We start from the raw sequence: 27,624 nt of genomic DNA on the forward strand, positions 1-27,624 counted from the left end.
TGTAGTTGCTTTGCTGGCATGCAATACTTACATGCTAAAATCCTCACGGGTCACAAGTATGCTCACTTTCCACTGATAGGATTACCTGTAAAGCACCAACTAAGTGAGAAGCTTGCAATGTGATGGCCACCCTATTTATCCTGTCCTGTGTGTTTTGGTGCTACTTGGGTGAAGCTTACCTAAAGTATTAGCTATGGAGGCGTGGCCTTAGGAAATTACGTTTCGTTTCGAGGCGTGTCAAGGCGATCAAAGTACAGTACATTTTTTCTCCCACTACTGTCTCGGAGCTCCAGTGGACACGGTTGTCGGCAGGCTAATATTACAGCAACAAAGCGAACGGGATGCAGGGTATGCAAACCGACTGACAATCGCATGAGTGAGGATACCAGGGAGAGGCTTTTTTAACGGTATTTCTCCGGTATAGGCTGTAGAGCCTACATGTTTTATAACAGACAAAAATAGAAGACAAAAGGACAAACGGGTCATATTTTGCTGGCTCGAAAAGTCGACTCGCTTTCAGTCTGCAACAATGGAATTAAGTTTTATATTGCCTGCTATTCTTTTCACGCTGTTCGCTATTATTCTGGTGACAGCATTGTTCAGCACCAACGATACTTCTACTGTCTTGTCCTCTGGCTCTGCTGCATCCAAAGCGGATCACTCAGGGGAGGGATCTTTGGCGCAGTCCGGGAGAGAGGATGTGAAAACGGGATTAGCTAAATCAGGACCGTCGGTAAATCTTACGGAGAAACAGGGGACAGCAGCAGGGCTAACCTTAACGGACAAATCGGAGGAGGACAGTGAATGTCGATCTGTCGGAAAAATAATGGATCCGATGGCAGCGGACAGAAGGACAGTTGAGGAGGGGCTGCCCGCTGCAGAAGTTAGGACCCATGCTGCTCACGAGAAAAAGGTGAAATCTGGCATTATGGTAGGCTAACATAATGTGCAGTGTATATGCCTAATATTTTTCATCAGGTTTGGGGAGTAGCAGATTACAATAAAACTAGATGTATTCCGTTACATTTAATCCGATTACATATATTTGAAAACATTACTTCTAGGATTACTTTTCAATTCAGAAGGGATGTTTGCGAAAAAAATATTTGACACTTATTTTTTTCTGAATTGAGTCGTGACATATTTTAATGGGAATACTCTAGAATCCACATAAGAAAATATGTGCATTTCCCAACTAGTGGTGTTTTCACCAAATATACTTTTTGCTGATAAAAATCTGCTTGATGACAGTGCACACAAAATGTACTTTTCAGTTGAAGTTTTCATGCATCGAATAAAAATCTAAAATGCAATATGTTTCCATCCCATTTTCAACTCTTCCTATAGTTTTGTGCCTACTGTGTAGGTATAGTCTACACATTATTAGATTATTATGGACAGGAGCGAGGTTATTTTTATTTGTCAAACGGCAGCCAAACATCGATGATCATGTCACCAGAATAAGATCCTCGATATTTATTCCATTCAATTGGCAACAGATTTTCATGCAAGTATAAAAAAATCGGCATAAACAATATCAAATTGACGTGTGGATAAATCTGTGCGTGATGACGTAGTGCACATACAAATACATTTTGCGGTTAAATTCCCATGTATCTAATAAAAAAAATACAAATTAAATGTTGCCATCGCATTTTCAACATTACTAACGGTTTTCTCAAAAACAACAAAAAATGAGTTATAGCGAGCTTGTCTACTCTGGTATTGGCAGGTGTGCTCTAGCCAACAGCTCACATAAATAGTGCGGATAGGCTACCAACATGATGAGATTATTATGGACAAATTAGTAAAATTATTTTTATTTGTCAAAAGGCAGCCAAGCATAGATGATCATGTCACCAGAATAAAACCCGTTGATATTTATTGGAAAGGAGCATCAACCTCATCACCTTGCACTTTCACCACCCCTTGAAGCTATTTAATCTGTAGCCTAATAAACTGTATGCTTTCCCGAGTTCTAGTGGACATTTCTCGCATAATTCATTTTACCGAAACAAAAAGAACCCACCGTGTCTAACATTTATTTTGTCGACATTTGGAACGTTTACCTACAATTTTATTTTTCTTTCAGGCCTAACATGACATGTTTTATCCGAAAACTACGTTACTCATAAAAAGGTTGGATGGAGACCTGGTTAGTGATACCAAATTAATTTGGTAGATCGTGGGAAAATAGCAGGTATGGGTTTTTGTAGGCTACAGCCTGTCTTCCAATGGTGCGATTGCTGTCGGCATCCAAAGATTATCCTATTTTAATAAACACTTGGAGGTAAAGACGACAGCAGTGGTGTAGACTACGGGCGATACGGATATAATTATTATTGTTATCTACATAGCACATTGATGGGAATTACACTGCTGCTCTCTCATTTAACCATTTGCTCCGTACCGATTGTGGTTGTTGTTGATGGCTGTTCACAAATGTATATGTGTATTTTAACCCAATAATGGTTCAATTGAAGAAGATTAAGCTACCTATCAATCATTGTTTTCGCGACCAGTGGACAGCCAGTGGAACAATGCACTCTTGCAACAGCCGCAGTACGGATCCCAAACTAAGGAATAAAAGTTTAAGGGAGTTCCTCTCTTCTGAACTGAACCGTGTTGTAGTGCTCCAAAAACTTGTTTAATTTAAGAAGTCCACGAGTAGGGTTTTTATTGCTCAATCTAATTCGTACTGATTCCCCACCCCCCACAAAATCCATAGGCCTAACTGCATATGCGCAAACTCGCGCACTTTTGATAGACTTCCACAGCTGCAAATGATCGAGATATCAAAGTGTCACAAACAAAAAAGTTAACAATATGCCTATAGCAAATGCTGCACATGGCATTAATTGTTCATATGCAAATAGCACTTTTCGGTAGTGCTCAATGCATGCCATTCCAAAAGCAGCATTTCTTTTTCAACTCGACGCAATGAGCTCAATCAGTCCTCCATGACAACAAAATAATAAAATCATCTGATTTTCTGGCTGTGCCAGCTACTGGCCGCTCTGCAAAACTGCCTCCAGAAAAAGATTCATGACGAAAATCGCTAGCCTGCGCCTCTTAAGGGAAAAGTAATCAAAGTAATCAGATTATGTTAATGAGAATGTAATCCACAAATTATGTTGCTGATTATAATTTTGGACAGGTAACTGTAACGGATTACATTTAAAAGTAACTTACCCAACAGTATATTCAAATATAATATAATTTATATATTATATTAGTCACAGAATACATTTTACATTACTTTTTAGTCATTTAGTAGATGTTCTTATCCAGAGCTAGTTACATGAGACAACAACACATTACAATTGTATAAAGTACAGATTCCCTCAACAGAATACACCACTTCTCTCCTTGGTCAGGTAGGTATTGCAGGTAATGCACATTATATGCAGCTTTCTGGACCAATAAGTCAACACTGTTTGCTACACAGCCAACTCAATGGGCTTGTTCGCAATTGCAGCTGACAGTGCAGGCGACTGTCGACTGACTGATCTAGAAAGAACCTTGCATCATAAATAACTCATTATTATTTGTAGATCAGTCACTCACAATTTAACCATGATACCTTACGGTTTTGATCCTCTTGAACACGGCCATTGACAATGGTCGCGTTCGAGAGGATCACTATTGTCAAGTCGGTGACCACCTTCAAAAGTGTGTTGCATTATGTTAATAATAGTACGACTTGTGCCTACATGTTGACTGCATGAACTTCACATAAATCGTGATCAAAGGTCATGATGTTTTGACTTCAAGTTTCTGCAGGTGATCATCAAATCAAATGTATTTATATAGCCCTTCGTACATCAGCTGATATCTCAAAGTGCTGTACAGAAACCCAGCCTAAAACCCCAAACAGCAAGCAATGCAGGTGTAGAAGCACGGTGTGGTTGATCTTCACCAACTTCATACTGCAGCCATCGCCTGCATTGTGGGAGGCTCTATTGTCAATCAATCATTAGGGCGTATTTGTTTGACCCACACGGATGTGACCAAAGACATGACTGAAACAGGAACCAACTTCATGTAGGCTTTACAGTGGATAGCCTATATGCAAATAAATATGATATTTGAGTCTCTCTCTCAGATTGTACAATTTCACTGTGTGATATGGGGGTTGGTGCCATGTTTAATTTGGCATTATAAAGAAAACCACATTAGTGTCTGACTTTTGGCTGCCGCAGATGCACCTCCACTGACTTCACCCTCAACTTTTATCTACAGTCGTTTGCTTTCACCTTACCACTCAAACGCACACATTCTCACACGGATAGGCTACAAGAGCCTTGGCCAATACATCACAAATGTCACATTTCTATGGTAGAGTAAATCACCTCTGAGTCATGTCTATGCCGCTAGTAACCTAGCCTACAAGCACGCCTCAATTATTTGCTGAAGTGCACAGTGGGTGGCAGTCCAGTATGGCTGACTGGATGAACCATCACCATAGATACTGAGAAGAAACCATAAAGGTGTGAAACACTGGGGTGTCAGCACCTTGGAGATGTGACATACTGCACGCCAGCACAGAGGGAGGGAGACTACCTAAGCCTGTGATTGTGAAGGTGACACATGGGGAGAGTCAAGTGCCAGGTCAGCAGCCTGCCGAGAGAGAGGTAATGAAATGGGGGAGGGGAGTGAGGAGTAGATGAGACTATATTTTGTCAAGCCGAATATTGTCATGAAAATAGCTGCCGGTCTTGTGGTAATTGACCATTAATTTGAGTCATTTAGCAGATGTTCTCATCCAGAGTGACTTACAGTAGTGAGTGCACACATTTTCATATTGGTCATATAAGCTCGATCCCTGCAATGTCTCATTGAAGATCTAGATAACTTTTCTGGACTCTGGACTAAAACCTAATTATGGTAAGTGTACAATATTACGTATTGGATCTTTATAAAAATACAACTTTTACATTACCTTGCAGTTTACCTAAAGAATGGACTAATGGTGAAATAGACACACTTGTTATTCATTTACATTACATTTACATTTAAGTCATTTAGCAGACGCTCTTATCCAGAGCGACTTACAAATTGGTGCATACACCTTATGACAACCAGTGGAACAGCCACTTGCATCTAAATCTTGTTGGGGGGGAGAAGGGGGGTGAGAAGGATTACTTACCCTTACTTACCCTATCCTAGGTATTCCTTGAAGAGGTGGGGTTTCAGGTGTCTCCGGAAGGTGGTGATTGACTCCGCTGTCCTGGCGTCGTGAGGGAGTTTGTTCCACCATTGGGGGCCAGAGCAGAACAGTTTTGACTGGGCTGAGCGGGAACTGTACTTCCTCAGTGGTAGGGAGGCGAGCAGGCCAGAGGTGGATGAACGCAGTGCCCTTGTTTGGGTGTAGGGCCTGATCAGAGCCTGGAGGTACTGAGGTGCCGTTCCCCTCACAGCTCCGTAGGCGAGCACCATGGTCTTGTAGCGGATGCGAGCTTCAACTGGAAGCCAGTGGAGAGAGCGGAGGAGCGGGGTGACGTGGAGAGAACTTGGGAAGGTTGAACACCAGACGGGCTGCGGCGTTCTGGATGAGTTGTAGGGGTTTAATGGCACAGGCAGGGAGCCCAGCCAACAGCGAGTTGCAGTAATCAAGACGGGAGATGACAAGTGCCTGGATTAGGACCTGCGCCGCTTCCTGTGTGAGGCAGGGTCGTACTCTGCGGATGTTGTAGAGCATGAACCTACAGGAACGGGACACCGCCTTGATGTTAGTTGAGAACGTCAGGGTGTTGTCCAGGATCACGCCAAGGTTCTTAGCGCTCTGGGAGGAGGACACAATGGAGTTGTCAACCGTGATGGCGAGATCATGGAACGGGCAGTCCTTCCCCCGGGAGGAAGAGGAGCTCCGTCTTGCTGAGGTTCAGCTTGAGGTGGTGATCCGTCATCCACACTGATATGTCTGCCAGACATGCAGAGATGCGATTCGCCACCTGGTCATCAGAAGGGGGAAAGGAGAAGATTAATTGTGTGTCGTCTGCATAGCAATGATAGGAGAGACCATGTGAGGTTATGACAGAGCCAAGTGACTTGGTGTATAGCGAGAATAAGAGAGGGCCTAGAACAGAGCCCTGGGGGACACCAGTGGTGAGAGCGCGTGGTGAGGAGACAGATTCTCGCCACGCCACCTGGTAGGAGCGACCTGTCAGGTAGGACGCAACCAAGCGTGGGCCGCGCCGGAGATGCCCAACTCGGAGAGGGTGGAGAGGAGGATCTGATGGTTCACAGTATCGAAGGCAGCCGATAGGTCTAGAAGGATGAGAGCAGAGGAGAGAGAGTTAGCTTTAGCAGTGCGGAGCGCCTCCGTGATACAGAGAAGAGCAGTCTCAGTTGAATGACTAGTCTTGAAACCTGACTGATTTGGATCAAGAAGGTCATACTGAGAGAGATAGCGGTAGAGCTGGCCAAGGACGGCACGCTCAAGAGTTTTGGAGAGAAAAGAGAGAAGGGATACTGGTCTGTAGTTGTTGACATCGGAGGGATCGAGTGTAGGTTTTTTCAGAAGGGGTGCAACTCTCGCTCTCTTGAAGACGGGAGGGACGTAGCCAGCGGTCAGGGATGAGTTGATGAGCGAGGTAAGGTAAGGGAGAAGGTCTCCGGAAATGGTCTGGAGAAGAGAGGAGGGGATAGGGTCAAGCGGGCAGGTTGTTGGGCGGCCGGCCTCACAAGACGCGAGATTTCATCTGGAGAGAGAGGGGAGAAAGAGGTCAGAGCATAGGGTAGGGCAGTGTGAGCAGAACCAGCGGTGTCGTTTGACTTAGCAAACGAGGATCGGATGTCATCGACCTTCTTTTCAAAATGGTTGACGAAGTCATCTGCAGAGAGGGAGGAGGGAGGGGGGAGGATTCAGGAGGGAGGAGAAGGTGGCAAAGAGCTTCCTAGGGTTAGAGGCAGATGCTTGGAATTTAGAATGGTAGAAAGTGGCTTTAGCAGCAGAGACAGAGGAGGAAAATGTAGAGAGGAGGGAGTGAAAGGATGCCAGGTCCGCAGGGAGGAGTTTTCCTCCATTTCGGCTGCCCGGAGCCCTGTTCTGTGAGCTCGCAATGAGTCGTCGAGCCACGGAGCGGGAGGGGAGGACCGAGCCGGCCTGGAGGATAGGGGACATAGGGAGTCAAAGGATGCAGTAAGGGAGGAGAGAGGAGGGTTGAGGAGGCAGAATCAGGAGATAGGTTGGAGAAAGTTTGAGCAGAGGGAAGAGAAGATAGGATGGAAGAGGAGAGAGTAGCGGGGGAGAGAGAGCGAAGATTGGGACGGCGCGATACCATCCGAGTAGGGGCAGTGTGGGAAGTGTTGGATGAGAGCGAGAGGGAAAAGGATACAAGGTAGTGGTCGGAGACTTGGAGGGGAGTTGCAATGAGGTTAGTGGAAGAACAGCATCTAGTAAAGATGAGGTCAAGCGTATTGCCTGCCTTGTGAGTAGGGGGAGGGTGAGAGGGTGAGGTCAAAAGAGGAGAGGAGTGGAAAGAAGGAGGCAGAGAGGAATGAGTCAAAGGTAGACGTGGGGAGGTTAAAGTCGCCCAGAACTGTGAGAGGTGAGCCGTCCTCAGGAAAGGAGCTTATCAAGGCATCAAGCTCATTGATGAACTCTCCGAGGGAACCTGGAGGGCGATAAATGATAAGGATGTTAAGCTTGAAAGGGCTGGTAACTGTGACAGCATGGAATTCAAAGGAGGCAATAGACAGATGGGTAAGGGAGAAAGAGAGAAAGACCACTTGGGAGAGATGAGGATCCCGGTGCCACCACCCCGCTGACCAGAAGCTCGGGTGTGCGAGAACATGGGCGGACGAGGAGAGAGCAGTAGGAGTAGCAGTGTTATCTGTGGTGATCCATGTTTCCGTCAGTGCCAAGAAGTCAAGGGACTGGAGGGAGGCATAGGCTGAGATGAACTCTGCCTTGTTGGCCGCAGATTGGCAGTTCCAGAGGCTACCAGAGACCTGGAACTCCACGTGGGTCGTACGCGCTGGGACCACCAGGTTAGGGTGGTCGCGGCCACGCGGTGTGGAGCGTTTGTATGGTCTGTGCAGAGAGGAGAGAACAGGGATAGACAGACACATAGTTGACAGGCTACAGAAAAGGCTACGCTAATGCAAGGAAATTGGAATGACAAGCGGACTACACGTCTCGAATGTTCAGAAAGTTAAGCTTACGTAGCAAGAATCTTATTGACTAAAATGATTAAAATGATACAGTACTGCTAAAGTAGGCTAGCTGGCAGTAGCTGCGTTGTTGACACTACACTAATCAAGTCGTTCCGTTGAGTGTAATAATTCTACAGTGTAATAATTCTACAATAATTATTCATATCATTATTCATATCATAAAAGATAGAAATGAGCTCTCCACAATACATTTCAATAGAAAACTAGTATTAATAGACAAGTTCCTGCAACCATGGAGAAGTAAATACGTCTCTGTTTATGGAAATATTACACTGATGAGCTCCTTAGTCATATCTCAGTTTACTCACTTACTTAGCCTACTCCTGATGACCAGTTTTTCAAATAATACGAGCAAAAAATATTTTGTTCTATCTGGGATGGGCTTTTACTTGAAACCTAAATGGTTCTCAAGTAGATTACTAAGAAAAGCTCATCCATTGTTTAAAAATGACCTTTTTGCCTTTGTGCAGGTTGCCATGTCTCATTTTCAATTAATTGAAGATTAAACGTTTTTCAAAGTGTCTCTTTTTCGAACAAGCATTGCAGAGATGTTTACAATTTCAATTTCATCCCCCTGAAAAGATACAACAAATATTATGGTTGAACTCAAATATGCTGGTTGATAAAATACCTGTATTTACGGAAAATATGTTTGAAAATGGTATTTTGTTTTAAAATCATGATGTAAATTGGAATGGTAGAATTACGTCTTTCATGGAGTTATCAGAATTGTATGGGAAGGTCTGCTCAATCCAAGATTACAACCAATTGATTTCAGAATTACCACAAAAAAGGAGGAGGCAGGTGGCAGCGGGAGGAGGTAGACCAATTCCCTATCTGCCAAATATAAACAATCAAAACTCGCTGAGGAATAAAAATAGATTTTTGATGTACCAACTCCATGGTACAGGGTGTATGAGTTGATATATAAAATTACGTAAGATTCAAGACTTCGTGCCTTTCAGCTAAAATTATTGTACAGAATTCTTGCCACCAACAAAATGTTGAATATTTGGTGCATACAATCATCTGAGCTCTGCATATTTAGACCATTTTTTATGGTATTGCCCTAAGGTAGCCTGTTTCTGGTCTCAAATTCAGGAATGGCTGAAAAACACTACAATAATCTAAAATTGACCCTAGAAATCTGGAGAGACCAGGTCAGTCAATTACTAATATACTAATAATCTTAGCAAAATTATTTATCTTCAACTCACAATCTGTGGATTCAATTCGATTAGATAGATTCCAATTGTATGTTAAACATCACAGCGTAGTTGGAAGATATATGGAGCATAGAAATCTGAAAAGGGTGGCCAGCAGAGATATGTGGGATGGGTTGAGGGAAGGTGAGGGTTGGGAAGTGGAATTGGAGACAAGTGGGAGTGGAGTTGCTAGGTGGGGGATTGAATGACTGTCAAAGTTAAAAGTCAAAAGTAAAGTCAAATAAAAAAAAGTAAGTACAGTGCTTTGCGAAAGTATTCGGCCCCCTTGAACTTTGCGACCTTTTGCCACATTTCAGGCTTCAAACATAAAGATATAAAACTGTATTTTTTTGTGAAGAATCAACAACAAGTGGGACACAATCATGAAGTGGAACGACATTTATTGGATATTTCAAACTTTTTTAACAAGTCAAAAACTGAAAAATTGGGTGTGCAAAATTATTCAGCCCCTTTACTTTCAGTGCAGCAAACTCTCTCCAGAAGTTCAGTGAGGATCTCTGAATGATCCAATGTTGACCTAAATGACTAATGATGATAAATACAATCCACCTGTGTGTAATCAAGTCTCAGTATAAATGCACCTGCACTGTGATAGTCTCAGAGGTCCGTTAAAAGCGCAGAGAGCATCATGAAGAACAAGGAACACACCAGGCAGGTCCGAGATACTGTTGTGAAGAAGTTTAAAGCTGGATTTGGATACAAAAACATTTCCCAAGCTTTAAACATCCCAAGGAGCACTGTGCAAGCAATAATATTGAAATGGAAGGAGTATCAGACCACTGCAAATCTACCAAGACCTGGCCGTCCCTCTAAACTTTCAGCTCATACAAGGAGAAGACTGATCAGAGATGCAGCCAAGAGGCCCATGATCACTCTGGATGAACTGCAGAGATCTACAGCTGAGGTGGGAGACTCTGTCCATAGGACAACAATCAGTCATATATTGCACAAATCTGGCCTTTATGGAAGAGTGGCAAGAAGAAAGCCATTTCTTAAAGATATCTATAAAAAGTGTTGTTTAAAGTTTGCCACAAGCCACCTGGGAGACACACCAAACATGTGGAAGAAGGTGCTCTGGTCAGATGAAACCAAAATTGAACTTTTTGGCAACAATGCAAAACGTTATGTTTGGCGTAAATGCAACACAGCTCATCACCCTGAACACACCATCCCCACTGTCAAACATGGTGGTGGCAGCATCATGGTTTGGGCCTGCTTTTCTTCAGCAGGGACAGGGAAGATGGTTAAAATTGATGGGAAGATGGATGGAGCCAAATACAGGACCATTCTGGAAGAACCTGATGGAGACCTGAGACTGGGACGGAGATTTGTCTTCCAACAAGACAATGATCGAAAACATAAAGCAAAATCTACAATGGAATGGTTCAAAAATAAACATATCCAGGTGTTAGAATGGCCAAGTCAAAGTCCAGACCTGAATCCAATCGAGAATCTGTGGAAAGAACTGAAAACCACTGTTCACAATTGCTCTCCATCCAACCTCACTGAGCTCGAGCTGTTTTGCAAGGAGGAATGGGAAAAAAATTCTGTCTCTCGATGTGCAAAACTGATAGAGACATACCCCAAGCGACTTACAGCTGTAATCGCAGCAAAAGGTGGCGCGACAAAGTATTAAGGGGGCTGAATAATTTTGCACGCCCAATTTTTCAGTTTTTGATTTGTTAAAAAAGTTTGAAATATCCAATAAATGTTGTTCCACTTCATGATTGTGTCCCACTTGTTGTTGATTCTTCACAAATAAATACAGTTTTATCTTTATGTTTGAAGCATGAAATGTGGCAAAAGGTCGCAAAGTTCGAGGGGGCCAAATACTTTCGCACGGCACTGTAAATGATACTGAGGGGCAACATTGTTACATCTAATGCCTGTTTTTGAATTTTACCCTTTTTCTCCCCAATTGTTAGTAGCTACTATCTTGTCTCATCGCTATAACCCCCGTACGGGCTTGGGAGAGACGAAGGTTGAAAGTCATGCGTCCTCCGATGCACAACCCAACCAAGCCGCATTGCTTCTTAACACAGCGAGTATCCAACCCGGAAGCCAGCCGCACCAATGTGTCGGAGGAAACACTGTGCACCTGGCAACCTTGGTTAGCGTGCACTGCGCCCGGCCCGCCACAGGTGTCGCTGGTGCGCGATGAGACAAGGATATCCCTACCGGCCAAACCCGGACGACGCTAGGCCAATTGTGCGTCGCCCCATGGACCTCCCGGTCGCGGCCGGTTAAGACAGAGCCTGGGCGCAAACCCTGAGTCTCTGGTGGCACAGCTGGCGCTGCAGTACAGCACCCTTAACCACTTCGCCACCCGGGAGATCTAATGCCTGTTTGCCCGAGGCTGATGCCGCGCAGGTGTTTGTACGCGTGTACACATGCATATACACACACTCGCATTCAAATGTGCACACATACACACATGTAAATAGTGCCATACATGCACTGAAACGTGTTCAGTTGGCCTTGCTGTTATGATTTTTTGTTGTCCTTGATGTCTTTTGTTTTTGCATTGTTGATTTCTGTTTTCTTTTGTTTTTCTCCTTTTTGTCTTTTGTTAATTTTGTTGGTTGTTGGTGCATTGGGGGACGGTGGCTTGAGGGCGGTGGCTTGGGCCGGTGGCTGATAGGTCGCTGGTTCGGTCCCCATTTTGACCTTGTGGGAGATCTGTCGACGTGCCCTTGGGCAAGGCTTTGACCCTGGTTGCTTCTGTGGGTCGCTCTGGATGGGCGTCTGTTAGATGACTGAATGTAATGTAAATGTTTAGCGGCTTCACTGCAAGTAGATTGTATGTATTAATATTACTCACTCTATTTTATCAATGTACCAATCAGGCTTCAGGAAGAAGCATAGCACAATTACAGCAGCCATGAAGATTTTAAATGATATCACTGAAGCCATTAACAAATAACAGCACTGTGTCTCACTTTTTATTGATTTCTCTAAGGCTTTTGATACAGTTGATCATGTTATACTAAGGCAGAGATTGTCGAGTGTAGGTCTTTCGGAGCATGCAGTTGCATGGTTTGCTAACTATCTGTCTGATAGAACTCAGTGCACTCAATTTGATGGGCTTATGTCTGTTCAATTTTTCTGTCTTGAATGGTGTGCCCCAAGGCTCTGTACTTGGTCCTCTCTTATTCACTATTTATATAAATGATTTAGACAAAAATGTCCAAAATGCACAAATTCATTTTTATGCTAATGATACTGTTATTTACTGTTGTGCCTCGTCTCTTACAAAAACTTTCCAGAACATGCAAACTGCTTTTTATACTGTTCAACATACCTTGTGTCAATTGAAGCTTATCCTCAATAATACTGAGAACTAAACTAATGCTGTTTTCTAATGCAAGAAATATACCTCTGAACCTTTCACCTATTACTACCTGTCAGGGCAAGGAGATTGAGGTTGTAACCTCAAATAAATATCTTGGAATTTTAATTGATGACGGCCTCTCTTTTAAATTGCATATTCAACAACTTACAAAACAATTGAAGCTGAAATTGGGATTTTATTTTAGGAATAAGGCCTGTTTTTCTTTTGAAGCCAGAAGGAGGCTAGTATCAGCTACATTTATGCCTTTACTAGACTATGGGGATATTTTATATATGAATGCTTCCGCTCAGTGTTTGAGATCAATTGACACTCTTTACCATGGCACTTTGAGATTTTTTTTAAACTGCAAAAACCTTACGCACCACTGCACTTTGTATACCAGGGTTGGCTGGCCTTCTCTAGTCACTCGTAGGCTCAGTCACTGGTATACTTTTATTTACAAAGCCATTTTGGGTTTACTACCTTTTTATTTGTGCATTTTTATTGTTCAGAAATGTGGTGGGTACTCTCTTCGTTTGCTGGACTTTATCCTGCTAACTGTTCCAAATGTCCGAACTGAATTTGGTAAAAGGGCTTTTATGTACTCTGCACCATCGTCTGGGACACCTTACAAAATACTTTTAAACTGGAAGAACTTGTCCCAATTGGTGTTTTTAAATCACGGATGAAGGATTTTGAGGCTGATTCCCTGACCTGTCAATGTTTTTAAATTGCTGTTTTATACTCTTGTGAATTCAATGTTTTTTTCTTGATTACTTGTAGTTTTTCATGTCTGTCTGTATCTTTTTTGTAATGACTCGGTGCTGCCTATCTTGGCCAGGGCGCTCTTGAAAAAGAGTATTTAATCTCAATGAGCCCTTACTGGTTAAATAAAGGTTAAATAAAATACAAAAAATCTATAATAAAAAATACGAATTAAACATCAGTGGCGACCCGTCATTCAGGGCATTTTGGGACGAGCCCCACCTGTTTTGAGCCGTACCTGTTTAGCAAAATACTATACATATTTATATTTATATACTGTACATATTCACCCCTTGGGTGCTGCCATAGATTTACATTAGAAGTGCCCGTCCAAGAAGGCACAAGGTCATTGACCACAGATAAAATTACATCAAATCACGTTATATCTACTGTAGCTTTTAGACTGATCATGTTAACATCATACTTAAAAAATCTTAGCAAGCTAGCTAGCTAGACAAACAGTCATCATCATGAATCACGTTGACAGTCTACTGGCAAATACTTTTCAATCCTTGTCATATAAAGATAAATTATATACTGATAAAAAATATATATAAACGCAACATGCAACAATTTCAGTTCATATAAGGAAATCAGTCAATTAAAATAAATTCATTAGGCCCTAATCTATCGATTTCACATGACTTGGGAGCCAGCCCCAGCCAATCAGAATGAGTTTTTCCCCACAAAGGGGCTTTAATACTCCTTAGTTTCATCAGCTGTCCGAGTGGCTGGTCTCAGACCATCCCGTAGGTGAAGAAGCCGGATGTGGAGGTCCTGGGCTCGCGTGGTTACACATGATCTGTGGTTGTGAAATTAACATTAAATTATCTGGCAACAGCTCTGTTGGACATTCCTGCAGTCACTATGCCAATTGCAAACCTTGAGAAATCTGTGGCATTGTGTTATGCGACAAAACTGTACATTTTAGAGTGGCCTTTTAATGTCCCCAGCACAAGGTGCACCTGTATAATGATCATGCTATTTAATCAGCTTCTTGATATGCCACACCTGTGAGGTGGATGGATTATCTTGGCCAATGAGAAATGCTCACTAACAGGGATGTAAACAAATTTGTGCACAACATTTGAGAGAAATAAGCTTTTTGTGCATATGGAACATTTCTGGGATCTTTTATTTTAGCTTATGAAACATGAGACCAACACTTTACATGTAGTGTTTATATTTGTGTTCTGTATAGATAAAACGTATTGGTGCTCATCGGCCATAAATGTTACAAAACAAGTCAGAAATCACAAATTCAACAGTAAGTGGTTTGGAAGGAATCTGTGGCTAACCGATGCAAAGCAATCACTATTTGGTGGAGAGGGTGTATGTTCCAAGTCTGGTTTTAAGGATTTGAAACATCTGTTCTGAAAGGTTACCTTTTCCAACCTTAAAAGGATAAACATTCACACTTAACACCGTGGCCAGATTGAATACATTCAGCATGATTTCAGCCATGTTCATAACAACTGAGAACTCAGAACTTTGACTTTGGTGCTTTCAAGGCAACTGGGAACTCGCATAAAAAAACGAGCTCATACTGGGAAGCTCATACTGGGAAGCTCATACTGGGAAGTTCATACTGGGAAGCTCATACTGGGAAAATACGTTTTGAACGGTCATCCAACTCTGAGTTCCAAGTCAGGAACTCAGGTCTCTTTCTAGAGCTCCGACTTTCCGACCTGAAGATCACTGACGTCATGATTCAACCTAATCTTTTCCTGAGTTCCCAGCACCATAAATCCAGAGAATGCCAGATTTTGATGACAAAGTTTGCCCACAAGGACAACCGTGCCACCTTCCTGTTCAAGTGAGCTCAGCACAACAACGACGAGTCCAAAAATAGGCCTACTCCTTGTATGCTGTTACATAAATGATGTAATATACCAGGGATATATAGTGCCTTCGGAAAGTATTCAGACACCTTGACATTTTCCACATTTTGTTATATTACAGCCTTATTCTAAAATGGATTACATTGCTGCCCCCCCCCACCCCACCCCATAATGACAAAGCCAAAACCATTTTTTAGAATTTTTTGCAAATGTAAAAAATTAATTAATAAATACAATTTCACATCCCGTTGGCTTTGTTACTGTAATATTAGCCTACCGACAACCATGTCCACTGTAGCTCCCAGGCAGTAGACAAAAGGTACTTTGATCGCAGTGACACGCCCCATAGCTAATGCTTTAGGAAAGCTTGACCCAAGCAGCACCAAAACACACAGGACAGGATAAATAGAGTGATCCAACACGTTGCAAGCTTCTCACTTAGTTGGTGCTTTACAGGTAATCCTATCAGTGGAAAATGAGCATACTTGTGACCCGTGGGGATTTTAGCATGTAAATATTGCTGGGGCAAACGCATGCCAGCAAACCACTACATAACACTAAACAATACATTAATTGCACTATAACGGTGCCAAACGGTGGCCACAAACTGTTAGGGCCTACATAAATCTGCCCCGACAGCGGCACTTTCCTTTAAGCACTATGGAGTATATTATTACACCGGCTACACCTTGCTATCAGCTGAGCCTCCAGTGGCAGCGAAACAGTTCATTCAGCCTCATTTACTGCGTTTAAAAAAAAACATAGCTAATATGTCTAAATTGATTAAATACATACAGTGCATTTGGTAAGTATTCAGACCCCTTACAAAAAAAGATTGCAAAAAAGTGCAGTAACTGCCGTCAACTGGTATTTTGGACACAGTAAATGCAGAATAACTGCATTGTACTGCAGTTTAGCTGCAGATATACTGCACTCTAACTGCAGTTACACTGCAAAATTACTGCAGTAAAAAAACTGTTATTTTGGATGCAGTATTTGCTGCATTTATACTGCACTCTGAATGCAATCTTTTTTCGTAATGGACACCTTGACTTTTTCCACATTGTTTTTTCCCCCCATCAATCTACATACAATACCCCATAATGACAAGGCAATAACAGGTTTTTCATTTTTTTTGTTGCAAAATTATTAAAAATAAAAAACGGAATAATCACAGTGTATTTAGACCCTTTACTCAGTACTTTGTTGAAGCACCTTTGGCAGCGATTTACAGCCTCAAGTCTTCTTGGGTAGGACGCTACAAGCTTAGCACACCTGTATTTGGGGAGTTTCTCCCATTCTTCTCTGCAGAACCTCTCAATCTCTGTCAGGTTGGATGGGGAGGGTCGCTGCACAGCTATCTTCAGGTCTCTCCAGAGATGTTTGATCAAGTTCAAGTCTGGGCTCTGGCTGGGCCACTCAGAGAAGCCAGTCCTGTGTTGTCTTGGCTGTGTACTAAGGGTCGTTGTCCTATTGGAAGATGAACCTTCGCCCCGGGCTGAGGTCTTGAGCTCTCTGGAGCAGGTTTTCATCAAGGATCTCTCTGTACTTTTCACCGTTCAGCTTTCTCTTGATCCTGACTAGGTTCTCAGTCCCTGCTGCTGAAAAACATCCCCACAGCAGGATTCTGCCACCACCATGCTTCACCGTAAGGATGGTGCCAGGCTTCCTCCAGACGTAATGCTTGGTATTCAGGCCAAAGAGCTCAATCTTGGTTTCATCAGACCAGAGAATCTTGTTTCTCTTGGTCTGAGAGTTCTTGAGGTGCCTTTTGGGAAACTCCAACCGGGCTGTCATGTGCCTTTTACTGAGGAATGGCATCTGTCTGGCCACTCTGCCATAATGGCCTGATTGGTGGAGTGCTGCATAGATGGTTGTCCTTCTTGAGGGTTCTCCTATCTCCACAAAGGAACTCTGGAGCTCTGTCAGAGTGACAATTGATTGAGACCCCTGTGTTCTTCGGGACCTTCAATGCTGCAAAAATGTTTTGGTACCCTTCCCCAGATCAATCCTGTCTCGGAGAACAATCCTGTATCCTTCGACCTCATTGTTGGTTTTTGCTCTGACATGCACTGTCAACTGTGGTACCTTATATAGACAGGTGTGTGCATTTCCAAATCATGTCCAATCAATTGAATTTACCACAGGTGTACTTCAATCAAGTTGTAGAAACATCTCAAGGATTATCAATGGAAGCAGGATGCACCTGAGCTCAATTGAGTCTCATAGCAAAGGGTCTGAATACTTATGTAAATAAGATATTTCTGTTTTTTATATGGAATACATTTGCCAACATTTCTACAAATCTGTTTTTGCTTTGTGGAAAAAGGTTTTTTTTTTAAACAGTAATTCTAAGTGTATGTTGTGTAGTAAGCTGTTAGTAGCCCATGTGTCTCACCCTAAGAATTTGGTCCCCCTTCCCCTCAGAACTTAGCCTATACTGTTCAGACTTTGTGGTGCACATTTGTATTATTGTATTTATTAAGGATCCCCAATAGTTCCTGCCAAAGCAGCAGCTACTCTTCCTGGGGTCCAGCAACATTAAGGCAGTTATATACAATTTAAAACATTAAATGACATTACATTTAAAAACACTTTTTTACACATTAAGTGTCTTCCCTCAGGCCACTACTTTATCACATATCTACAATACAAAATCCATGTGTATGTGTGTGTAGAACGTCTTATCATCTGTATGTGATTCTCTGCCTGTGTGTGGTGTGTGTGTGTGTCTCTTCACACTCCCCGCAGTTCCCTAAGGTGTAGTTTTATAAAAATAAATGATCTGATTCTACTGCTTGCATCAGTTACCTGACGTGGAATAGAGTTCCATGTAGCCATGGCTCTATGTGGTACTATGTACCTCCCATAGTCTGTTCTGGACTTGGGCATTGTGAAGAGACCTCTGGTGACATGTCTTGTTGGGTTTGCGTGGGTGTCTGGGCTGTGTGCTAGTAGTTTAAACAGACACCTCAGTACATTCAGCATGTCAACACTTCTTACAAAAACAAGTAGTGATGAAGTCAATCTCCCTTCCACTTTGAGCCATGAGAGATTTACATGCATATGATTGTTAGCTCTCTGTGTACATTTAAGGAATGTTATTTTTTCCCAAGGTTCCTCTTTGTGGCATCTGACCACACGACTGAATAGTAGTCCAGGTGTTGAAAGTCATTAAGTTCTTCAGTAAGGCCATTCTACTGCCAATGTTTGTCTATGAAGATTTCATGGTTGTGTGCTTGATTTTCTACATCTGTCATCTGTGGCTGAAATAGATATAATTGAACTTAGCTGAATAAGATCAAAAATTATATTTTATTTTATTCCTGAGAATAAAAAAGTATGCAATTGAAGTGGCTCTGTTGAGCGTAAAAGAGATAATTTGAAACAGGTCCTATACACTAGATGAAGAGTTATTTGGCAAATTTGAATTATACAAACCTTAGAATGTCTTGAATATATAAACATATATGGGCTGCAAAGATTATATATAGCCTATTGACTATTTGAAAAAGTCGCAAAAAAAGCTTGCTCTCTGTTCGTTGGCTAAATCAAATCAAATTTTATTGGTCACATGCAGATGTTAATGGGAGTGTAGCGAAATGCTTGTGCTTATAGTTCCGACAATGCAGTAATATTTAACAAGTAATCTAACAAAGTAATCTAACAAATTCATAACAACTACCTTATACACACAAATGTAAAGGGATGAATAACAATATGTACATATAAATATATGGATGAGCGATCGCTGTGCGGCATAGGCAAGATGCAGTAGATGGTATAGAATACAGTATATACATATGAGATGAGTAATGTAGGATATGTAAATATTATTAAAGTGGCGTTATTTAAAGTGACTAGTGATACCTTTATTAAGTCCATTTATTAAAGTGGCCAGAGATTTGAGTCTGTATGTTGGCAGCAGCCTCTCTATGTTAGTGATGGCTGTTTTAACAGTCTGATGGCCTTGAGATTGAAGCTGTTTTTCAGTCTCTCAGTCCCAGCTTTGATGCACCTGTACTGACCTCGCCTTCTGGATGGAAGCAGGGGGAACAGGCAGTGGCTCGGGCGGTTGTTGATCTTTTTGGCCTTCCAGTGTAGCTACGGCTGTACATTCATTGTGTTCTTTCATCAAGTGATCATATTTTCACCCATGAGACTATACTCAATTTAATATTGTCTTTACTAATATGTCAAATGTGTTTCGATTTAGAATCGCCCATTATCAAATGGGCAGGAACAAGAGCAGGGGAAAAAAGACATATAAGGAAGGTAAGGCAATAAATAGGCCATGGTGGCGAAGTAAATACAATATAGCAATTAAAAACTGGAATGGTAGAAGTGCAGTAGATGAATGTGCAAGGTAGAAATACTGGGGTGCAAAGGAGCAAGATAAATAAATACAGTAGGGAATGAGGTAGTTGTTTGGGCTATTTACAGATGGTCTATGTACAGGTGCAGTGATCTGTGAGCTGCTCTGACAGCTGATGCTTAAAGCTAGTGAGGGAGATAAGTGTCTCCATTTTCAGTGATTTTTGTAGTTCGTTCCAGTCATTTGCAGCAGAGAACTGGAAGGAGAGACGGTTAAATAAATACCTGGTTAAATAAAGGTTAAATAAATAAATAAAAATAAACACTCCGATTCCGAATGGAGGCCACATTCCCACATTTCGTTTTTAAGCCTGGTATACTTCTCTGGTCTTATAATGGAGCAGCTGAGAAATAAACATAGTAGCAGTTGGGATCCTCCTCTTTTTAGTGTCAACCATCGAAACTCTGCTTTCACACGGGACTGCATGTAAACTCAGCAAAAAAAGAAACGACCTCTCACTGTCTACTGCGTTTAAATTTCAACAAACTTAACATGTGTAAATATTTGTATGAACATAACAAGATTCGACAACTGAGACATAAACTGAACAAGTTCCACAGACATTTGACTAACATAAATGGAATAATGTGTCCGTGACAAAAAGGGGGGTCAATATCAAAAGTAACAGTCAGTATCTGGTGTGGCCACCAGCTGCATCAAGTACTGCAGTGCATCTCCTCCGCATGGACTGCACCAGATTTGCCAGTTCTTGCTGTGAGATGTTACCCCACTCTTCCACCAAGGCACCTGTAAGTTTCCGGACATTTCAGTGGGGAATGGCCCTAGCCCTCAGCCTCCTATCCAACAGGTCCCAGACATGCTCAATGGGACTGAGATCCAGGCTCTTCGCTGGCCATGGCAGAACACTGACATTCCTGTCTTGCAAGAAATCACGCACAGAACGAGCAGTATGGTTGGTGGCATTGTCATGCTGGAGGGTCATGTCAGGATGAGCCTGCAGGAAGGGTACATGAGGGAGGAGGATGTCTTCCCTGTAACGCACAGCCTTGAGATTGCCTGCAATGACAACAAACTCAGTCCGATGATATTGTGATACACCGCCCTAGACCATGACGGACCCTCCACCTCCAAGTCGATCCTGCTCCAGAGTACGTTCATTCTTTCGACGATAAATGCAAATCTGACCATCACCCCTGGTGAGACAAAACTGCGACTCGTCAGTGAAGAGCACTTTTTGCCAGTCCTGTCTGGTCCAGCGACGGTGGGTTTGTGCCCATAGGCGACGTTGTTGTCTGGTGAGGACCTGCCTTACAACAAGCCTACAAGCCCTCAATCCAGCCCCTCTCAGCCTATTGCGGACAGTCTGAGCACTGATGGAGGGATTGTGCGTTCCTGGTATAACTCAAATCAAATCAAATCAAACTCGGGCAGTTGTTGTTGCTATCCTGTACCTGTCACGTAGGTGTGATGTTTGGATGTACCGATCGTGTGCAGGTGTTGTTACACGTGGTCTGCCACTGCGAGGATGATCAGCTGTCCGTCCTGTCTCCCTGTAGCTCTGTCTTAGGTGTCTCACAGTACAGACATTGCAATTTATTGCCCTGGCCACATCTGCAGTCTTCATTCCTGACAGCAACTCTGGTGGACATTCCTGCAGTCAGCATGTCAATTGCAAGTTCCCTCAACTTGAGACATCTGTGTGTTGTGTGACAAAACTGTACATTTTAGAGTGGCCTTTTATTGTCCCCAGCACCAGTAGCACCTATGTAATGATCATGCTGTTTAATCAGCTTCTTGATATGCCACACCTGTCAGGTGGATGGATTATCTTGACAAAGGCTAAATGCTCACTAAAAGGAATGTAAACAAATTTGTGCACAAATTTGAGAGAAATAAGATTTTTGTGCGTATGGACTTTTTTTCTGGGATCTTTTATTTCATCTCGTGAAACATGGGACCAACACTTTGAGTCTCTTGGATTTACATTTACGTCTAGTATTTGAGACCAGGCTGTGTCATGTTCTGATCCCATATCTCCACATAGTTTTGCAAACAGGCGTATGCGCAGTGGATGCGGTTTGATGTAGTTTACAATTAAAGTTACTTTTTTTCAAAATTGTTTTTATTTAACGAGACAAGTCAGTTAAGAACAAATTCTTATTTATAATGACGGCCTACCGGGGAACAGTGGGTTAACAGCCTTGTTCAGGGGTAGAACGACAGATTTTTACCTTGTCAGCTCGGGGATATGATCCAGCAACCTTTTGGTTCTGGCCCAATGCTCTAACCACTAGGCTACCTGCTGCCCCTGCTGCAGTATATGTCTGACTTCTATGCTCAGCTTTTTTGCTGCCAGTTACTCTCATACAATGCGTCCATATGGCAGAGGGAGACACATTCATAACTAGAGTGTAGAGGCCTGTCCGCTGTCCCACAATAGATGGAGCCCCATCTGTACAAAAGCCCACCATTCGATCCCATGGAATCTGTTTTTCGTGAATATTGCCACGCAGCACACTGAACATCCCCTGTGCCGTTTCTTACTCGGGAATCGTGAGACAGAAGAATATGTCCTTGTGAATAGCATCCCCTGACATGTATAGCGAACATAAGTCAATGTATGGGCATCTGGGCCCTCACAACTAACGTCCATTTGGAGAGCATTAGGAGTTTTTGAGTTGTTCAGTCAGAGTTTCCTCTTGATTGCTAGCAATAGCATATATTCTTCATTGCAATGTTATCTGACAAAGGTATTGATGTGAGTTTCTGTGCCTCTGCCTCCCCACACATTGTTTTCACCATATCAATTGCAGCCAGTAAAATCAAAGTCTCTGCAATAGTGTGTGGTTTCATAGCGTAGCGGGCCTAGCCATTCACCGTGGGAATAATATATATATATTATTGATTTATTTTCTCCGGATTTTGGAAATTCTCTTGTGACCCCATTTTCATATCAGGTGAAACCACGTGGGGTCGTGATCCCTAGTTTGGGAACTGCTGGTTTAGTCCAATGTTTCTCAACCTCTCCCTTTCTGTTTCTCTTCCTCTCTGACAGTCTGGCCAACGGTACTCGACCTCAAACCCTGCCTCAGCGCCAGTGGATATTCCAGGTAGAGATTTTGGTCACCTACAGTTCCCTGAGGGGGGGTCGTTACTGTGCCCTTTCTCCTACCGACAGACAGGGGGTGCCACAGAGAGCCCAGAGTACAGCAACGGTGAGTAAGCCACTGCTTCAATCACTGTGGATAGAGCAATGGCCACCAACTTTGGTCCGGTTGACTTATACAATTTGCCAGCTTTTGTTTCAGCCTAGCAATAACACACCCTGATTTCAGCTAATCAAGGTCTTGGTGATAAGTAGACTCAGGTGTGTTAGTGTTGGCTGGGGAAAAAAGCATGCACAGCATGTAGCTCTTCAGGACTTGGGCTGGTGAATGACCACTGGGATTCAAACAGCACCAAGAGAGCCTTTTCTCTCAGCAGATATGGAGGTAGTGGAAGTGCCCCTGAAATACGTCCCTGGCATGCTGCGGACCAGCCATATGGAGAAGATGATGACCAAAGAGGAGCTGGAGGAGGAACAGAGGTCAGTGCTGGGCTGCATCTCAGTTCTCTGGCGGGCTTCCTCTCCTAGTTTCCTCCCCTTTCCCCATATTCAACTGCTACTGCATACCAGCAGTAACTGGCCGTGTCCGAGTACCCACACGTGCTTTCTAAATAGTAGGCCTTTTGGGTATGCGAATATAGAACGTTTTATAGGATGTGACATTTTCAAAAGTTAGTATGCTTTAAATGCCAGGGTGACATACTAATTTCAGCTTTTCATCAAGTAGAATTTGCTGTACACTTTTGAAGAATACAATTGTCTTTTCAGACCCGTGTGCGTTTGACAACAACTGATAATCAGAATAGGGGACACACTCTACCAAAACAAATTAATGGCGTGGAACAAGAACAACTGCGCATTACATGGCACTTTCTCAGTATGGACGAGCTTAGTATGTTATTATTTGTTACTTACTGCATACATTTTAACTAAACAGTACATCCTAAATAGTATGTAGTACGATTAGTACACAGTATGTAGTTTTAGTAAGTAGTACGCAAGACAGATTTTGGACATGGCCGTTAGAAATGGTCTTTCCCACTGTTTAACCCTCTCCTGTCCAGCGTCCTCTGCTACCTTACAGCCCCTCTCCTCCTCTCCAAGCGTCAGTGTGTGTCAGTGTGTGTTGTCTCTGTGAGGCTGGCTGTGCTTAGCAGCTGCTTCTATCCATGGCACCACTGGGGACTTAGGACCAGGGCTCTGAACACAAGGCACAGGAAAAAAAGAAAGAAAGAACAAAAGGAAGCACCCCCATGAGTTGAGGGAGATAACACAAAACTGACCTTAGAACAGTGTTCCAGGGCAGCTTCATCTTACTCCAGCAGAAACCTAGGCCTCCTATTCAGAGACGCACCCAGGCCTGGTGTCTGTCTGTAACATCTGTGTCCTGCTCTCTATTTCTGCAGGGTAGAGTTCACCACTGACTTTACCTCTCTGTAAGTCCCTCGGACAGACAGACAGACATGCAGACAGACAGGGGCTGTAGTAAAAACATGGTAATGTATGAACATAAGAATTGCGCTAATTCATTAGGGTCGTCATTGCCTGACCATGCTAGAACGGATGGATGTGCTTAAACTCTAACCTCCGATGTGATTTTTAACCTTAAACTAAACTGACACTAAAAAGCAAAGGTATTTAAAAGTTTCAGTTCTGAAGCCCCTTGCCTTTTCAAGCATGGCCATCTAGTGACCTACCATCCAGTCCCCTGGCCTCACGCTTATACCAGATGTCTCTCAACTGCATTCCTCGAGAGACCAGCAGATGCTGCTGCCCTCAAGGACTGGACCAGTCCCATATCCCCATGTCTCTCATCCGTACCTCATGCTCATCAACCATTACCCCCCTCCTCCTCTTTCCTGCTCCATCCCCCCAGCTCCCCTGAGGACGTTGCCATGGTTCCCATGTGTTAAATATAAATCAGGTGTTTCTCAGGGGTGGGTAAGGTGTTGATTGGGACCTAACAGTTGATGGATCGCCTCAAACCAGATGACACTTCCCCTATTTGATACAACTCATATGACAATTCCCCATTTGACCAAGAGGTGGTGCATTGCATCACCAAAAGCAGTTTGCTGTTTTTTGTCATGAGTCTTGTTCTGGAGGCAGCTCTGCAGAGGGGTCACTGGAGCTTTTTAAAATTTATTTTAGAGCTGGCACAGCCACAGTCATAAAAGCAGATATGAAACCTAACCTTAACACTAATCCTAGCCACACTGCTAACCCTAATGCCTAACCTTAAAAACGTTTTTTACAATATAGACAATTTTGACTTTGCAGCTGGCCCATCTAGCGGAAATCGCTTAGTTCTGCCTCCAGGACAAGACTCATCCCAATAAATGTCAATCCGCTCACCAAACTCTATTTGGTAGTTATTTTGCATCTGGCTTGCTGGTTTGATCATTTAGAGCAAACAGTGCAATTATTGTATTTTGTTTCAGATTTTATCCAGACAAGGCTTGTAGGATGATTGTATGATACCACCCTCCACCGCCTGGTCATATGTTTTTGTTTTTAGAGATCGGTTCAGTGGCCAATTTGCTCACACCATGTTCCCTGTTCTGTCTTGGCTGTGTTTCTCCATGATGCACCTAGCTTTGCTGACCTATGTTCTGTACCTGTATCATGAACCACTTGTCGTTAACCATCTGTGCATGTGTGTACACTAGAGTTTTTTTTTTTTTTAAACCTGCCTCGGTCCCTGTGGGCTCTATCTCTATCATTGACCAGGTGAGAGCAGCAGGGTGGAGACTCAGATTTGTTTACCTGTGTGTTTTTCCCAGGGTGCAACGGGAGCAGCTGGCAGCCATCTTCCAGCTGCTGAAGGAGAACCAGGAGACGTTTGGGGAGGTGTCAGAGGGAGACGTGGAGGAGCAGCTCAGACTCTACTCCATCTGATCCCCTACTCTACTCACACCCTACTACAACTGACTACAACATCTGAACCCCTACTCTACTCATATCCTACTTCAACTGACTACAGCATCTGAAACCCTACTCTACTCACACGCTACTCAACTGACTACAGCATCTGAAGCCCTACTCTATTCACACCCTACTAGTTTTCTGTACTAATTCTAACTCTACCTTCCCAAACTCTACTCTGTTAATCCCACATGAAACTGACAATCAAGATTAAGGGGGCATTGTTTCAATGGTCCACTCTATTTTGAACCGCATACCCTTCTCTGAAGACTCTGAGGCGTTGAAATAACCAATAAGGTTTTGGATAGTTGGACCTGAGTCATTTGATTGGTCTGATACAATCTAAGACATTGGTATTCAAAGTCGGGGTCGCGACCAGGGGAACTGCAGTGGGGTCGCCAACATGATTTAGTTTTTTGTATAGTTTTTCCAAAAAAATCAAGATTACACATTGTATGGGACAATATACAATGTAATGTTTTTGAGAAAGATCATTTGAAAAATACAATTTTATTGAGTAAATGTATTTATTGGTTTCTTCATTTTGATAAGAGATGAAAATATAATTAATTGAAGGTTTTTTGTTGATGTAAAAATCTAAATGTACAGATTTGAAGGTGTTGTCATTAGATTTGGGGTGGAGTTGCGAGATATTATTGGGAGAAAAATGGGGTCCCGACTGAGAGTTTGAATACCACTGATCTAAGAGGTTCTTATACCGTACACACGCATGAAAGCCAATAGTTTCGGCAAGCCTCATGGTGAAACAACATCTGAATGCACCTTTCTCCTTTCACCTATTCCCTACCTTTCCTCGCCCATATCCTTCTCTCACCCATCGCTATCACTCCTACTGTTTCCAATGCAGCAGATGTCCTTCTCTAGACAGCTCTGTGCAAGCAAACACAACATTGGCACCAACACAAACATGTATATTAGATACTCCTGTGTACATTAGATACTGCTGTTTATTACTTCTTAATGGTACTTAATGGTTTAATACCATTCAAAACAATAAACACAGTGTATTTGATACAAGTTATGGTGTCATCATTGTGTCAGGGTTCTTTACTGCTGTGATGGTTGTCAAGAATCATCCTGTTCTTTCTCTCTCCACCATGTTTTTCTTTATGCCATGAAATGCTACTCTGTTAAATAGTTACTATAATTTTTGGGTACACTACAGGTTGCCGTGAAAGTACATGAAACAAGTTATTACATTTTTTGTATTTATGCCAACCGTCAGTGGAAGTGTTGTATCGGTTTAAGTAGTTGATGGATATGTTGTCAAAGGTTGAGCACCTCTTAACATTTTCAGTATTGCAGTCTTTGTAAAAGCATGTGACAATAAAGAGCTGGAGTGTTAAGAGGATGTGCATTTCACAGTAACTTAATGGAAGTTAGTTGCCTGGAAGTTTCTGTGAATTTTATCAAACTGAACTGGCAACTAGCTGCCAGTAACTTCCTGTACTTTCACTGACCTTTTTTCATTACAAGATAGCTTAACATTAGTTAACAACTACTAAGCATTCTTTGTGGTGAGCACACTTGGGACTCACTTGGCCTGAATCTCTTGGTTGGCTGCAAACTGACCTTCCTGCTACACAATCGGGCCAGTGAGCGTGACAGAGATCAGCCTCAGTAAGTTACTGTGAATTTTACAATATCTTCTTGCAGCACGCTGAGAGTAAATTATTGAAAAATTAAGTATCTTCCTGGTGACCAACTGCCATTAAATTAATGACAAATGCACAGTAAACCCTCTTAACAGTGCAGCTCTTGATTTTCACAAGCTCTTACAAAAACTGTAGAACTGGGAGTGGAGAAATTAAGTGCTCAACCGTCATCAACATATTGAAAAGTGCACATATGTACCCTTAACGGTACCGACCGGTACCAGTACCTAACAGTGT

At 42.7% G+C, this 27,624-nt stretch overlaps 1 protein-coding gene across 3 annotated transcripts; it reads left to right on the forward strand.

Annotated features, from left to right (window-relative positions):
* The first annotated feature begins 255 nt into the window (after positions 1 to 255).
* On the forward strand, positions 256 to 26,749 carry LOC118398033 (uncharacterized). Of its 3 annotated transcripts, XR_004828552.2 has the most exons (5): positions 256 to 931; positions 22,736 to 22,895; positions 23,164 to 23,266; positions 24,193 to 24,282; positions 25,570 to 26,749. XR_004828552.2 is itself a non-coding variant. In XM_035792997.2 (4 exons), exons 1-4 carry the CDS (start codon positions 530 to 532, stop codon positions 25,682 to 25,684), a joined length of 780 nt encoding a protein of 259 aa, XP_035648890.1. In that variant the 5' UTR covers positions 261 to 529; the 3' UTR covers positions 25,685 to 26,749. The 3 variants fall into 3 exon arrangements, 2 of the variants coding, with proteins under 2 accessions (XP_035648890.1, XP_035648899.1); XM_035792997.2 differs by lacking the exon at positions 24,193 to 24,282 and having other exon boundaries at positions 261 to 931; XM_035793006.2 differs by lacking the exon at positions 24,193 to 24,282 and having other exon boundaries at positions 263 to 913.
* The last annotated feature ends 875 nt before the right edge of the window (positions 26,750 to 27,624 follow it).

This window comes from Oncorhynchus keta, chromosome 2 (genome assembly GCF_023373465.1).
Source record: "Oncorhynchus keta strain PuntledgeMale-10-30-2019 chromosome 2, Oket_V2, whole genome shotgun sequence".
Classification (NCBI taxonomy): Eukaryota; Metazoa; Chordata; class Actinopteri; order Salmoniformes; family Salmonidae; genus Oncorhynchus; species Oncorhynchus keta.